Source organism: Strix aluco, chromosome 7 (assembly GCF_031877795.1).
Source record: "Strix aluco isolate bStrAlu1 chromosome 7, bStrAlu1.hap1, whole genome shotgun sequence".
In the NCBI taxonomy this organism is placed as follows: Eukaryota; Metazoa; Chordata; class Aves; order Strigiformes; family Strigidae; genus Strix; species Strix aluco.
This window is the reverse complement of record NC_133937.1, coordinates 37,818,881-37,835,217: the sequence shown is the minus strand read 5'-3', so window position 1 is coordinate 37,835,217 and position 16,337 is coordinate 37,818,881. Positions and strand designations below refer to the sequence as shown.

General features: G+C 39.9%; 1 protein-coding gene across 4 annotated transcripts in view; it reads right to left on the bottom strand.

Annotated features, from left to right (window-relative positions):
• Positions 1-16,337, bottom strand: part of ZRANB1 (zinc finger RANBP2-type containing 1) — a 70,232-nt gene that overhangs the window by 23,834 nt on the left and 30,061 nt on the right. For 3 of the 4 annotated variants that reach the window (XM_074831506.1, XM_074831505.1, XM_074831508.1), the window contains exons 2-3: positions 10,601-10,698; positions 8,815-9,665 (exon numbers count right to left, since the gene is read on the bottom strand). In XM_074831506.1, the coding sequence (XP_074687607.1) occupies positions 8,815-9,628 (814 nt within the window). In that variant the 5' untranslated portion in view covers positions 9,629-9,665; positions 10,601-10,698. Of the gene's footprint in view, positions 1-8,814; positions 9,666-10,600; positions 10,699-14,961; positions 15,034-16,337 lie in introns of those variants that run through there. The other variant, XM_074831509.1, reaches the window with a different exon arrangement.

Sequence of the window (16,337 nt, the reverse complement as noted above, 5' to 3'; positions counted from 1 at the left end):
CCAAATGACACATCAAACTAGCAGAGTTACAGCTCATGGAGGGATGGTGATGACTACGTGCATGCATAGTATCTGGTCATCCTCTATTCCTTAATCCAAGCAGCCAAGTGACTGCTGGGGTGGGGGGAGGCATCAGGAAATTTTTAGATCAAAGTCACTCTGGGTGCACTAACCATTTTGTAACTGAGACTCAATACATAAATATGACACAAAATCAAACCATACAGAGCTCATTCTCAATTTTTTTTTGCACAGAGCCCATTATAAGCCTACTTCCTTATGAGAAGCTTCCTCTTGCAACCCCGCTGCACACTCTACTGTCTGGTACTAACCTGCATTGAAATTCTGTGACCCAAGTACCCGGAGCATCACTGCTGCAGGGCTGATATTCCATGGCCATTACAAACCTCTTTGGCCCCCGCTCAGCCACAACAAGAAAGTCCAAATTTCTCTTTACCCGTTCTACCAAACACCTACACCGTTTTAGCTGATTCAAAAGAACAGGGAAAAATTCCTGACAGCTCGGCAGGTGCCAGCCTGCTTACAGTGCCAGGCAGTACAACCCAAATGTGTAAGTGCAAAAATATAGTTTAAACAGGCACATTGCCAGAAATCTGAACCAGAAAACACAAATCTTGCCCCAAATCCATAGGGTAAACTTGCCTACATGCAACAACCCCAAGAACTGCCTGCAATTCCTAGATCGAGTATCACCACTCCAAAATGAGGTCTTAATATGCTTTTACTGACAATAGGAGGCACATTCCCTACAATGGCTTTGATTTCTGTCAGATGAATGAGAGCCTCCAATTCATTAAGTCTATTTAAATAAAGCTTAACAAAACACTATTTACAAGAAATATTACAGAAATATTTACTGATGTTATAATTCACTACACTTCATAACACAGAAGTGCCTGATTACTTACACAAGCAGCCTCTGAATCGTGTTCTGATAGGGCCGTGCCAGTTGGATTATTCCCCACTGACACCCACCACATTCCTCAGACTGTTAAAATGTCAAAAGGAAGACTGGCATTTGCCTCAAGATTGTTCACACAGCCCCCAGGAGCACCCCAGCAGCTAGACCTCTTGCGAGGGCAAAGCTCTGATTAGCTACAAGAGCTACACAAATGCAAACGGTTCCTTATGACTCAATGTCTACATCTGAGCCACATCAAGAATAGCTTTTCTTTAAAGTGGACTCCACAAACGTTAGCTTGGTGTTGCAACTGAAGACACCAGTCTGAGTCTGCGTCCCCCAACAAGTTTTGCTTTGCTTAATGCACAAACACATGACTACAGCCTGACATCCTAAGTGACAGGACAGAATGCTGCACCCGAGTCAGGAGAAAATACAAGCGCGAGTTAGTATTCTGCACTTACAGGTTCAACTGTGTTCCCATTTGCAATTCAGGCATTTCCCCTTATCAGAATATTCTTCCACAGCACTGGGAGCCAAGGTTTTTTCTTCTTCTAGTAAAGCCCCAACTCTTACAGATAGCACAGATCAGGAATATGCAATCTCAGTATATATGAGAAAATATGATAGAGATTAAGAAGGTTATTTAAAAAGACTAAATTTAAAAAATATTAAATCACCCAATGACAGCTATTTGTACCATCTAGATCCTGCATTTCTCCTGCTACAGCTGTTACTATCTTTACTAGATATCAATATTACCTTTGCTCATATTGAATAAGCCCATAATTAGCCTAGCTGCTAAAACCAAACTACTTCAGCTAGCGTGCTATTAAGTTTATTCTTTAGAACATGTAAATATTTATAGGGTTCAGTGCAGTTAAGTAAACTTAGAAAATATGCAAGAGTTTACAAGCATATCTAGAAAACTAAGTCCCATTTGCCCTAATTGCACAGTCCCAGCTTCAGAACAGTCAGATGTAAACGTTTCCAGAGAAAATACTATAGCAGCAGCCTTTATTTATGTCACTATCTCTCTGATAGTTCTGGAGTGCACTGGCTGGCACAACTTGCAAATGAAACGGGCAAATCCTTTCAACTAGACTGATGCAGTTCTGCCATTTACATCTGGGGAAGCAGAGGGGCCGGCAGAGACAGCACTGCCTTAGCAGGTCAGGACAGGGGCCACCACCTTCACATACCGCTCCAACAGCAGCAAGGTTTAAATATGCAGTGAGAGAGACTAAAAGCAAGTAAGAACCCTCAATTCAACCACGTTTGCTGGCAATTTAGTTAAAGGTTCCTCAACAATGCCTCGGTTGAACTGCTATGGAGACAAATGAGTGATTGCAGAGCAGCAAAAAGCAGTGGGTCAGCCAGGCTGCAGTAGCTGATTCTACAGGAGGCTCCTGATCCTCAAAAGCATCATTGTACAAGAGGCACGTACAGAGTCTTGCATATACTACAGGGCAGGCACTCTAAATCTTTGAAAAGGTTGAACAGGATCAAGCTAAAATGAAACAAGCAAAGCCAAAGATAATTTCAATAATATACCTGCTGAAGTAAATAAAATATTTTTTTGCTAAATGAAGAGTGTGAAGATGCCTCCATTTAGGTAAAATATCTAAAGAACAACCCAAAGATGCGGGATTACTTTGATTCAAAGAGGTAGGAACGCTACGGTAAACAATGTGTTCTCACATTTGAGTAGACTACAAAAGAAAACACTTCATTTTAAGGAGGTCATTGTGCCTCATATGTGGGACAATTGTAATCAACTTCACTATTCCCTGAACTGCTTGGTAATAGAAGGCAAAGTTCTCTAATAACCAAATTAGACATTTCAAAAATCAGAAGTAGAGACAGATCCCTCCGTAACATACACCAGATCAGAAACACAGAGCCCTGGGCTGCTTCTTTTCTGCTTCAGACACAATTGCAAGTGGTCTACATCATATTCATGCTCTCATTTCCTCAGCTACAGACCAATCCTCAGACTAGTTTAAGCGACAAGGTGATCTTCCAGAAAGTGAGGGGCTGATCAACTGACCCATTAAAACCAAATTCTGACACTTGTTAAAAATCTTACTGCTCCTCTAGCATTGAGTGCTGAGGACCTGTGGTTTGACCACGCAAGTTGTAGCTCTGGAGCTCAGCCCTCAACCTCTTCCAACTACTCACCATGGGTGCATCAGGTGGCCATAAAGAAAGTTTTATTATCAAAAACTACTCCACCATTTCAGCATTTTGAGCACCAAAAACATTCAGTCTGAGAAGAATTTCTCCTCTTAGAGGAAGAACACCTTTGCAAGCAAATATGACACACCAATTAATATGAGAAAGAGGGATTATCTTAAAAACCTTTGTGGGCCTCTAACCACACCCTTCTGCTCATTCTCCTCTTTCTTCATTTCCAGGACCTCCCTCGTTAGAATTAGCACACAATCAACAGCAGATCACTCTAGCTAATGACAGCTTGAGACAGAACCCTCTGTATACTAATTTCTTTTTAATTCTTTGAAGTTCAGCAACTTGCATCAGCTTAAAAATAAGTAACTTGCAAGATGATGTACTTTAAACCCAAAGCCACCCAATGTATGAGAGTATGACTATTGCCTATTCTTTTTTCCATGCAAACAGCTCTTACCCATACACACAGTCCATGTAGTACGTTTCTAACATATCATTACAAGACAAAGCAGCACACCTGTAAGAACTACTGTTGAAAGATGTCCTTATCCCCTCTCCTATCTGTCAGAGGTATCCACACCCCTTGCTGCATTAATGGCCGACCAGTTGCCTGCAGGGCAGGGAGGCTGGACAGGGGAAAGTCATGAATGATATTAAAGTTAACCATCAGTGCTTCCAAGGCAAATTTAAATAACTATTTTTACCTTGATCATTTATTCAATTATTTTTAGCATAAAACATCAGCAAGCATTCAAAAAAAAAGTAATCAAGAGACCAAAATACAAGTGTGTTTCAGGAGTTAGGATTTTCTACCAAGGAGTAAGACACTCAACCTCCTCTGGAAGACATACACACATACAAACATGAAGTATTTATGATAGAATATATGTACAGGACACAGACAAGATTTCCTACCCAGGTGAAAGTTGTAAGCTTACATCATTGTTACGTGGCACAGCAGGCAAGTATGCCAAGTCATGCTTCCCAGAATCACAAAGGAAGGGGGGAAGGAGGCCAGACTGTACAGCTCACACCAACCTCTCCCTCCCCAACCAATCCCAACAGACACTCTTTGCCATATTTAGCCAAGGACAGCGTGGTAGGTAATCATTTATCTGACTAATTCATGCTATACTTCCCCAAACAGTTCACGCTAGCCTAAACTGAGACCAGCAAGGAAGGGTGCATGACCCTTCCCCGCCTCCAGCAGCTTGCTCCCACCCATACACTTCCCACACCCTTATTACAGCATAAACAGCCCCATCAAGGTTTAGCCATACCATGGATGCGATGAGGAAACCAGTCTGGGTTTACTAAACCAGCAAAACCAACAAACAAAACCACCACCACACCCCCCACAAAAATATCCCCTAATCAAGCCTGTCAAGTTTCATTTTTAGCAAGATTAGTTTCCAGATGCCCTTCATTGTACGCTGGCATGCAACCATGCCAGCAGTCCAGAAGCAAGAGCCAGGACGCTACTTTGGGTGGCACTGCCAGCAGAAAGCACCTCGGTACGTCAGTCCCTTCTCGCTGCCTTCACTGTCAGTGAAGGGCCACATGCGCTGCAGGACCCAGAGCAGGAGGTGGCCTCCATCTCTGCAGAGCAGCCCAGGTCACTGCCCAGCCAGCTCCACACTGAAATCTGGACAGAACAATTCTCCTTTCCCACAGGGTTTCTCAATGCTTGGGTAACACATTTGGCACTATTTCAGAAAACTGAAGGGAGAGAAGGACAAAGGGAAAAAAACACCCTGTAAGAGAGATAAAGTAGTTGACAAAGGATAAACTAAGCAGACACATATGTAGGAATACTAGGAATGAACTAACAGTCCTTTTAAGGATGTACTGCAAAACAAGATTCATTACAGATTGCTCTAAATATTTTGGATTTAAGAAAAACACTCAGCTGTTTCATTCACACAGCTCTGAAGAATGTGTGTCTACTTGGTTTCAGAGCCACCATCCCCAGCAAGGGAAGCCTGACCCACGAAGGCAGTAGCTACCTTACTGACCTGAACGGAAAGAGAAGAGCATACTCTGGCAGCAGTTAACAAGCAGGGTTGGAGGAGAAAGGAAAAGGAGAAGAATTTACTTCTAATCTGTGGGCTACAGTTCAAGCTCAGGAGTTGAACACACAACCCAAGGATCCACAGCAGTGCCCTGCAGCAAACCCACTCCGCTAACACCACTGTAAAACCCAGCCCTCAAGTGCCAGGAGAGGAGAAGCTTCAACAAGTACTGAAGCGTAAGCCCCAAGCAAACTCTAAACACTATAAAGGTTTTATAGTCATGACTATCTTCATCCATCTGTACTACTTAAATCCACAGCCAGCTGTAACCAGCTTCACCAGGCCCCACAGCAGTACTGCTGCTCTTGCGCATCAGATTCCTAAACCCCACAGGCCACCAAACCTCTCTTACCTCTCCCTTTGGCAACAGGCACCACGAGTTATACAAAAGGTGATGAAGCTTGATTTTAAAGACACATTAGCTTCACCCCCTCCCCCAAGAAATGAGTCACCTTGGACTTCACAAGGCACCTTCACATGAACCTTGTACTAGGCCAGTCCAGTAGAAAGCATTGGTGTCCTTGCAGAAGCCATTTGTAATGTCTCATTGTAACTCAAACTGGCATTTGTAGCAAGTCATGTTACTCAACAGCCATATTTACTAGATATTCTGCTTTGATTTTGATAAATTTTAACCAAATGATCAGTTCTAAAATCTCACCCTTTTGAGAATCATTTGATGGATGCATCCACTGCTGCAAAAGCCAAGTCAGTAACAAAAATAACATTTAAGTACACTAACTTGAAGAGTTTGGAAGGGGGAATGCCACTAATCCTTCCGATTTGGAAATAATACCCTCCATCAAGGAAACTATTCATGGTGAAATATAAGAGTTGCACTCATCACATTTTGTACAGCCTAGACTGGCAAGGAATAGAAGCGTTGATGGCATGTTTGTTTACTGAGGTGGGAGGAGCGTTAATGGATGTCTCCAACAAAACACAAAACCCACAAACACACACACACACACAGAGGTACTTTTCTAAATCCACAGCAGATACACATCTACCTTCATGCTTCAGCTGAAAAGACAGATTTGGGGAAAAGTAGTCTGATACATGTTTTTAATGAAATGTGACACTACATTTAAACTCTAGTAAAAATAATTTTATACTAGAGTCGAGATGTGAAGAGGAGTTCAACTAAACAGCTGTCCTAAAGTATCAAACATTTTCCTTGGTACCTTCTGAAAGATAATTTCTTCTAAGAGAAAAGAAAATAACCAGTCTGCCAAGAATTACTCCTACTCCTGCTCCTCTAATTTTTATTTTTAACTTCAGGGAAAGCTACACTTTGTGCATCTCTCCCACATAAGGTGGACCCTCCACAACTGATAAAGCTTAAACCTGGAGGTGTGCAGCCTGAAGTTACCGAATCCTATCAAGCCACCACTTGTCAGCTGGACTACGATAATAAACTACAAACCAACTCTTATGCGATCAGTTTTCACAAACTTACTTGACATTTAACATCAACTTGTCCTATTCTATAATTCTGTCTGGCTAACGACTGACAAGTCAGCTCAGTTAAAAGTTCACAAGAGCTCCAGCTGGGTTACAAGCAGTAACTCACTAAGTCACAATAACTGAGTTGATGTCAATGGTAAGAACATATGCTTCAGGCCAAATTGTTCAATCGACAGTTAAATTGTTTTAAGTATGTCACACTAAGACAACAAAACAACCGGCACAAATGCGGCTTATTGATTTTAAAATTACTGGTTAAACTGGTATACCCTTCCAATATAGAGACGCTCTGCAAAACATCCAGAGACAACCACAAGAATCCATGAAGATTTCATCAATCTTCCTAAGGTTATTCCTCCTAGAAGGAGCATTTGGAAAAATATTACATCTGTGATATGCAAAATGATATTCTGAAATGAAGGACTGATAATGAATGGCTCTGGTTGCTGGGTTTTTTCCCCTTCAGTTAAGAAGTTGAAGTATAGTAAGTGTTAAAGCTACAGAAAAGAATCGATGAAATCTTTCAGCAGAACAGTAGTAAAAAAATCAGAACACAAATCCATTTGTTTTCCGGCTTTCTCATCAAGATCCCTTCAAGATACCTTCAAACTATTTTCATTTTAAAAGAACCAAATCATTATTGCCTTAACAAAATTTCTATGAACATAGTTTTGAGTTTCATGTACAATTGTATAGCCACAAGAAATATTAAATATTTGCAAAACTCAAATTCTTAAATATAAACTCAACCATTCCCACACAGATTAAATATGAAAGTGTGAAATATTATAACTAACATTGGAATAGTAAAAAAAAAATTCACTTTTCAAAAAGCAGAGGGGGGATAAAACCTATTACATTTCATACAATTGCTATCAGAATGCAAGATAGACTCTTGTAAGGCACAGGAATGACCTCCAACAAGTGAGCTTGGGTATTGGATAACTTATGAAATACCACACAGAATTTCAATTGCTTCACTTCAGAAGGAAAAAGCACGGCATGTCTGCTAGTGTGTAAGCAGCTGAAAGTATAGGAAATATTGAGGCATCTAACTATTTTCAAAAGGAAATGTGCTTGTCCAACCATTCACGCAAGACAAAAATAAACTGGAATATTTATTAGCTCAGAGAAACCAAACCCATGATACCCATAAAAACATTTACACCTGATCAAAGATACTAAATAAAGCGGCTCCACAAATTATTTTTTTCAATTATAATCACCATGAAGAGACTTCATGAAACATTAAAGAACAGTATGAGACATACCAGTAGCACCAGAGTTTCAAATGAAGTGTTTTACTCTAAAAATAGTTATGTATTTCAAGTGTTTAACCTGTCTGTATGCTAGGGCACAAGATATCTGCTTCTGGGAAGCTACAGCACAAAAGTTAACTCACAAGGTCAATAACTGAAGAAAACCCTGCTCTCACATGTCTCTGTTCTTTAACAGCATTGGGAGGATTATCCAGAATTTCCTTAAGGAAAGCACTAAAACACAAAACAAAACTGGTATTTGAATTCTTTGAAGCAGCTGACTACAAAAATACTTTCAGAAAGCCTGTAAACATTTACAACACAGTATCTGTATTAATACAACATTATTACTTTCAAGGTCAGTATTACACATGCAGTTTCTTGGAGCTACATATTTTGGTGTTATTTTTAACATCTGACAGAGCATCTTGTACTGTTGCAAGCTCTACACTGTTTACAAATACTCCCAAGCTGCAGCTGCTGATTCTACTAGCATATCTTGCCATAGCAAAAAGAAGAGTAATTTTAATTATCCAGTAATAGCATTTTTTACAATACTATATGCATTACATTGTTCCATAGACTGCTTTTGTAATTTTTCCACCTTTCAATGACTACACAGAACAACAGGATTTGGTTACAAGGATATCCATTTCCACAAAAGGTCAAAAAAGTCCAAGCACAGTTGGGAAACACGTCTAACCCTGTCCAGATTATGGATGAACGCTGCACCCTCTCCTAGCAGATGCTATTTCAGGAACTTCTACATTTGGTTTACTCTTTAAAATCAAAATGCAGAGATTAAAAAAAGCTGGTTTAAAATAAAATGTCAAGTTTATGCTTTAATTCTTCATTCTCCCAAAACCACAGGCATAACAGTATAAGGTAGCAGCAAACAACTTACCAACACAAGCATTTAGAAACAGCCAGTCAGTCTTTTTCATTCTATTTTTTATTTGCTTTAGTTTTTTGAAGTCAACTTCAAGTTCTTCCTTGCTGCCAACAGCTCCAGCCAATTCAATTCTTTGGAAGTCCATTTTCACATCCGATTCGCGTTTGGTTGTGGGTGGAGATCTTCTTTGGCTATTACCACTACTACAGCTTCCTCTCCATCGAGCTCTGTCTTGCTCGTTTATGATTGAAGAAGCCTCTTCCGTGTCTGCCAGTTCTATTGCTTCTATGTTGTTAGGTCTGGGATGATCACAAACAACACATTTCCTGGCCTTTGCCCAGTTTTCGTATGTACAAACAGAACAAGTCCAGTGCTGAGCCCTTGTGTTTAGTTTATTTCTGTCATTATATTCCTCACACGGATCAACAGAAAAAGGGACTGGTCTTGAACCAGAACCTGAAGACTGAGGAGACTCCGTGGGACTTCTGGTCCTACGTTGAGACAAGCACTGAGTACACCTGATCGCTCTTGGCCAGTTCAAGTACGTGCACATGTGGCACGACCATTTATTTGCACTTTCCATACTGTAAGATGATTTAACTCTTGGTCTTGCACTAGAATCCGGACATATCAAAGGACTGCTCCCTCCTTCAGTGCTCGCAGGATCCCAGTCTCTACCAATATCACTTGAACCACTTTTAAATGGATCTTCTGTGATAATTGTTCCACTAGGTCTCTGAGCACGACACATGGTACATTTGATTGCAGATGGCCAATTTTCATATGTACAATACTCACAAGCCCATTTAATTCCACGCTCTGTCATCGTGCACTTCTTGAAATGAACTGCGTCAGGCAGAAAGCTAAGTAATCAGAATACATCGTTAGTACACAATGGTGGCAGAGGAGCTCTGTTTCAAAAAAACTAAAGTAAATGAGATTTAACCCAGTTGATGCATACTGCACCAAATATAAAAATCAGGCTGGGCAAATAGGCAATCTTTTTTCCGTGAGACTATTAGAACATTTAGGGGGAGAAAAACTACTATGAAAAGTAGTACATGAGCTAACAGCATTTTACATGCAGAATTGGGGACTTCCTAGTGCAGAGATGAAAAGAAAACTCAGTCCTGCATTTCTGGAATTTCTTAAATTTGCACTCAGGCTTCCAAAACAAATTCAGAACAGAGATACACATTAAGCACTGAGAATACTGGAGAAGAGACCAGTATGGCTACAGAAACAAGTCACAAATTATTAAAATAAAACTCAATATGAATACAGCACAATATGAACAATTCAATATGAAGTCCAGGACCGGAAGGGAGGAAGGGAGGAAGGGAGGAAGGGAGGAAGGGAGGAAGGGAGGAAGGGAGGAAGGGAGGAAGGGAGGAAGGGAGGAAGGGAGGAAGGGAGGAAGGGAGGAAGGGAGGAAGGGAGGAAGGGAGGAAGGGAGGAAGGGAGGAAGGGAGGAAGGGAGGAAGGGAGGAAGGGAGGAAGGGAGGAAGGGAGGAAGGGAGGAAGGGAGGAAGGGAGGAAGGGAGGAGTGTATCAGGTGAGCAGTTATAGAGTGAGTAAGCAGTTCTTTCAGAAAAGTAGGGTGTAGGAATTTACATAAAATGCATACATTTGAGAATTTTATACATATGCTTAACCAAGACTAGGCCTTGATTGGCCATCACTTACAACAGCAGTGTTATGAAGTTAAAATACCACTTGAAAGGAAGCACAAGCTGTGTGTGTTGACAAGCTAACATAGCATTTTCATTCTACAAACCCCGATTTCAATCCAACTCACTTTTTCTCTATTGAAGAGGGGATTCTGTCTTCATGCTGGCTCAGACCTTTTCCTAAGATTGCCAAATACGAAGGATGAGACTAAGCAGATAACTATTCCTGTAAACAAAATGAAAACAGACTCATTATAGGTTTCCTACTGGACCTGAGTAACCAGAAAGTTAATCATTAAATGCCACACCTATTCTGATCCCAATTTACTTGTTTAAACTCAGTCATGACCTGCTGAGACTAACATATAGACTGGTTAAAACAAACCAGTATTTATCAAGAACCAGTGGCCACACAAGTGATCAATCCGCTGAAGTAAAAGAACTAGATCCAAGCAACATCAAATTCACACCAAAACTTCTATAAACATTCATTGCAATCTGAAATTTAGGATTGGGAAGGAAAAAAAGCTTTGTGTAGAGGGCATAATAGAGGGAAAGGGTGAGGCAGATAGATAAAGGACAAATAGAAAAATGTATACACTCTATTTCCTCCCTTACCACAGAATAGTAACCCAACATATAAAACTCAATTATGTGCTGTTTTAAGCATGAAAAACTGTTTAAAATACAAATTTGTCATATCAATTGACTGACAATTCTCATTCATCGTATCGCAACTCTCTTGGCTAACAAAAACACCCAGAGTCTAGTAAACAAGAACTCAAAAGAGAAGTCAGACAACAGGAATAAATTCAAAACTAGACACATCAAACTAAAAAGTAGTTTATACCTGTTCTCCGATCAGGACGTGTTTTATGAGTTAGTACATTCGCCACTGAAATACCTTCACACACACCTTGCTCTACCAAGGTATAGCTAAAAGTCCACTTGAATTCACCACCCTTATTCCTACTATCTCCCTCCTGCGGACTCCAGCACGCAGCGTAGGTTTTTTCCAACAGCTCGACTCTGATCTATTCACCAGATCAGGTGGCTGCATGAATGAGAGGCTATCGCATGGCCAGGACAGAGGAGAGGGCAGGACTATCCTTTTCAGCAGCGATCCATGTTTATTCTGCATGAAAGCAAGATGAGCAATCAGGAACTCATAAAGCTTTCTTATAAAGCTCGGGTTCTAATATGACGTGTTTGAACAGCCTGCAGAGCACTTCACTCCCACCTATACGTTATAAAACTGTGTCAGACTAAGGAATGTGCTGAGAAGGCAAATAGACTTCCTACTGCTTCCCCTCCACCGTTTCTCAAATGTCCATGCCCATGCAAAACGGAAAAAAAGAAGTGAGATCATACTAGGGTCCCCATATCTCCATGTAATGAAGTGAAAAATGCATACATATACACGAGAATACCACATCAACTTGATTTTACTAAAGGTGACTTCATAAAGAATACTTTCCAGAAACTTGGAGGAAAAACAGTTTCTCTACTCCATAAACAAACCAAAGCTTTGCCAAAACACCTCCTATATGAGTACACTATATATTAGATTTAACTATTCCACTTCGCCAAAGCTTTTTCCCCCAAATCCCAAACTAAGTTTTTTAACGAGTTTAACATTTCTTAATAAGTTTATTCTCTCTATAAACAGTAGTTTTCTGAGATATTAACACTTTCTAGTTAGAAATGGAAGACAGTTGAACGTGGTTTTCAGAAAAGAGAAGGAAGCAGCACGCTGCCTGTGCACCTGCTGACTGCCACCAGCAGACCCACCAAGAGCTGTTGTGCTACCAAGGATAACCAGAAAGTGGCTGTTCCTGTACTTCAATGCCCAATACAAGCTTGAGAATAATCTCTACTTGAGCAGAAGCTGGTATGTTTTGAGTAGGTAATGCTTTCAATCAAAAGCCAGATCTGTGTACCAATGTGTGATGAAGCTCGAGAGGGATCTGTAACTAAATGGTCTCCTACCTGCCCTAGCTTATAAAGCCTTAAACCCAGCAGTTCCCACTGCAAACAAATCCCAACCCACATTTGGGATGGGGCAAGAAAAGAAAGCATCATGTTTTACTGACATTAAAACTGGGAAAGGAGGTTGTTGTTGGGGTTGAAAAGCAGCTGCTTGCAAAAACGACCTAAACAAATACTGAGATACCACGTATGAAACTAAATAGCACAGTACATACTGTGTTACAGAAAAGCTTTCACATATCTCATGAGATTAGGTTTTTAGCTGCAATTATTTTCTGCACCCCTTAAAACGCTAGATGCGTTCAGACATAATTCTCAGGCTGAGTATCTGCAGCTTCGAAAGCCTCCAAGATATGAGCTCACCACCTCTGAACACACGGCCTCAGGTTACTATGAAGTAAAGAATATAAAAAGGCTCAATGGAGCAATGCAATTTCTCTTCTTTGATAGCTCTGCCAACACCCACTATGGCACAGCTAGATGAGGAAATTTAGCACTTTCACATCTCAGGTTTTTTTTTACTTTTAGGTCTTGGTCTGAACTGCACCCCACCCCAGGGACACCAGAACCATCTGATTTACTGCCCATACAGGATCACCATCCAGCTACTGAGCAGTTTGAAGCTTGTTACATTTTTTCAGAATTACTTCTTTCCCACTCTGTCTTCAACTTAACTTGTTATTTTAGATTCTTTGCAGAGGAGAAGTTGAATCATGTAGTACCTCCTCTCACAGAGAAATAGCAGAACAGTGACTGTGAAGTGCAGGTGCATGCCTTAATGTCCAAAAAGCATGAGCAGACAAGAAATTAAAACCCACAAAACTCCCAAGCAAGTTCCAATTGATCAGTTTATGTAGTGTGCTAGATACTTCCTGGACAGACTAGTAGAGTACTCAATACATTAAAGAGGAGAATATATTACATTCTGATAAATCAAGTAACAAAGAAAACTCAAAACATTACCAGACTACCTTTTTACAAAATAAAGTCAGTCAGAAAAGGTCACGTAGAAGAGTCACAAATTTTTCTTTTGCTTTGTTTCAACTTTTAAGATTTTTTTTTTTTTAGGTGCATGGGAAAACGCAAAATGGAACACAGAAATTGGGAAGAAACAATGAAATCCTCAAATAACATTTTTATGACAGGATATATTATACTCCCCTCAATTTAATTCTTGTGTCCAGACGTTATTTTTCCTTTGGCTCAAACAAGGAACAGTATCGAGCTCCATTTCATTAAACGATCAAGCCTCTCCCCGTAAACAGGCCAGATGCTGCTTTAGACCAGTCTACACTACGGATTTTTTGCTGGAATTGTGCTGGCAGAAACATTAAGTAATTATACCAATCAAATCTATGTTTCCACCTTAACTCATTATGCTCACGTGTAAGGATTTTTGAGCAAAGCTAACTGCTTCTGTATTTACAGGGAAGAGGGAGCTTAGGTATCAACTTCAGCCTTCAGCAAGACCTGCAAGGCAAAAGTGATCCACCCTCCTTCCCCCCTGAGCTGCCTCTCAGGCTGCTCCAAAAAGAAAGGCAGGCTGGTTTATTTATTGTTATTTTAAAACACTGAAGCAACTTTTCAGAGGAACAAAAGGAGAAGCATCTTGTTCTGAAAGAAAGAGAGGTCTCTATAACCAAACACAGAATCTATGAACTCAACAGTTTATGAGTGTAGAAGCCCTTTCACACATCCAAACCACAAGAAGGAGCGGAGAGGAACAGGACTGCAAGTCAAAGCAAAAGATCAAACAGCAGCACTTTCACTGACTGTATTCTTCACGTATTATGAAACGTGGTGTATTTAAATGCACATCTACCAAGAATCTGACAGCTGTAATTGCTCACTAACAGCTGGATAATGTTGCTGTGAAGTTTATATATACAGACGATGGACAGCTTTTCAAGAAAAACTGCCTATGATTAACCCCACATAATTTGACACATTTTCAGAAGTGTTCCCCCTTGTACGTCACTACCTCAACTTCTCTTCCAGTTACCCATAAAAATTAGCATACTACTTAGAGAACTGAAGTTCATTTATACACAAATAAGCATTCTAATTAAAGCTGTAAAAGGAAAACCTGTTAAAATCACACATCTGGATTATCACCTTAAATGGTTACGATAAAACCCGCACTAGTCTGAATTCAGATAGCTGTTGCTGGTTTTGTTCTGCAAGACTGCAGAACGTTTTTAAAAGATGAATTTGAGTCAAGTGTTCACAGTAGGAAACACAGCAATGGTTTGATTTCACTGTTTCCAAACAAATACATTTATAAACACTGCAACTCTGTTGCTGACTCTAACCACAGTCTCTTTTTAAAGCTCATATAAGCTGTACCATGGGACTCAAACAAAAATTTTGCCAATTTTTGAATACAGCCAGTAGGAATGTCTAGAAGATAACAGAGCTGTACACAAGCTTAAATCAAAAAGGCCAATTTGTTTCTTTCAAACTTGTAAACTCTCTGAAAACCTCCTCAACAATTTCTTACATGAAAGACGTCGGCTATTTAACATGGCTCAAATTCACTTCTGGTATCCGGGTCCAAGAGTCCTTGTGAAGCATCACACTGTCAATACACAAAAAACAACTTACATTTTTAAATAACCGATTTGAAATTTATTGCCAAGTATTAAGAATTGGTTTTCACATTCTACAAGGTGGAATTTTACTGACCTTCTTCTCTTAACTTACTTACTCCACCTTCAACTATTCGCAATTCTTGCATGACTGCTTTCTCGAGAATTCAGCATAAGCCTCAACAGCTCAGTATATTAAAAGCATAAAACTTGAACCTAGGCTTCCATAGTTTGAAGGGAACTAACAATAAGTTCCATTGTCATCTCTGCAAATTAGTTTTTTAAAAAAAATTAACAACATTGACCTTGTCAGTGGGACAACCAAATCAGATCAGCACTGAATCTGGACGCTTCGCAGTAAGGGCAATAACCATGTATTATAATAAAGAATGGAAAGATTATTGCAAAGTCACAAATGTAGAAGCACTTTCTGTATTAGTCTGAATACACTGAAGCAAGGAATTTAAAAAGTAAGCAGAGTTTGGTTTGGTTGTTAGGACAGTTTATCAAAAATGAAAGGTTACTGTCCTAAACAGATCAGCAGAAAGGAGAAAACATTCTGTCATCTCAGGAAGAGAGCACTGAAAATTTTCTGCAAGCTGCTCTGAGGTGAGTTTTTTCTTCAGCAGTGTTTACTTCTTTAAAGAACACTAGCTGGCTATTTGCAGTAGGAACTGGTCTCAGACTGTAGCTATCATTACAGAGCGCAGAAACTTACCAAATACAGATACAAAGCTAGAACTATGCTGGAAGACAGAGGCTTTTGTCAAACTACATTATCCTTCCCATCCTCACCCTAGCAAGAGCACTGCTCTCAAAACACACAGGGATCACCTCTGCTCTTCTAAGTAGCAGAGCTGTTCCTTTGCTCCCAGTAACATGGATAACAGGAAGAATGTTGCTGTCTCAAGAGAGCCACCGTCCAGTTAAGACTGGCACAAATCTCAGTTCCACTGAAGACCAAATCACTGTTATGTAAATCACAACACAATCTACAAACTATAACATTAATGGTGAAAAGAAAAACTGAAAATATTTAGTTAGAGTATTTATAAGCTACTATGTTAAATGAGTTTTAACATTTTTCTTCAGTTTTGATAGTCTAAGCTGTCAACAAACACTCTGTACTGCACATTTTTAGGTATGACCTTCTTCATTACATACAACTTGTCATCTACTCTTACAGGTGGGCAATTAGTTAAAATCCAGAAGACTTGATCTTTCAACAAAGAAACATGCTGCAAGAAATGCAGTTCTCTAAAACAAAACAAAAAAATCATTAAAGATT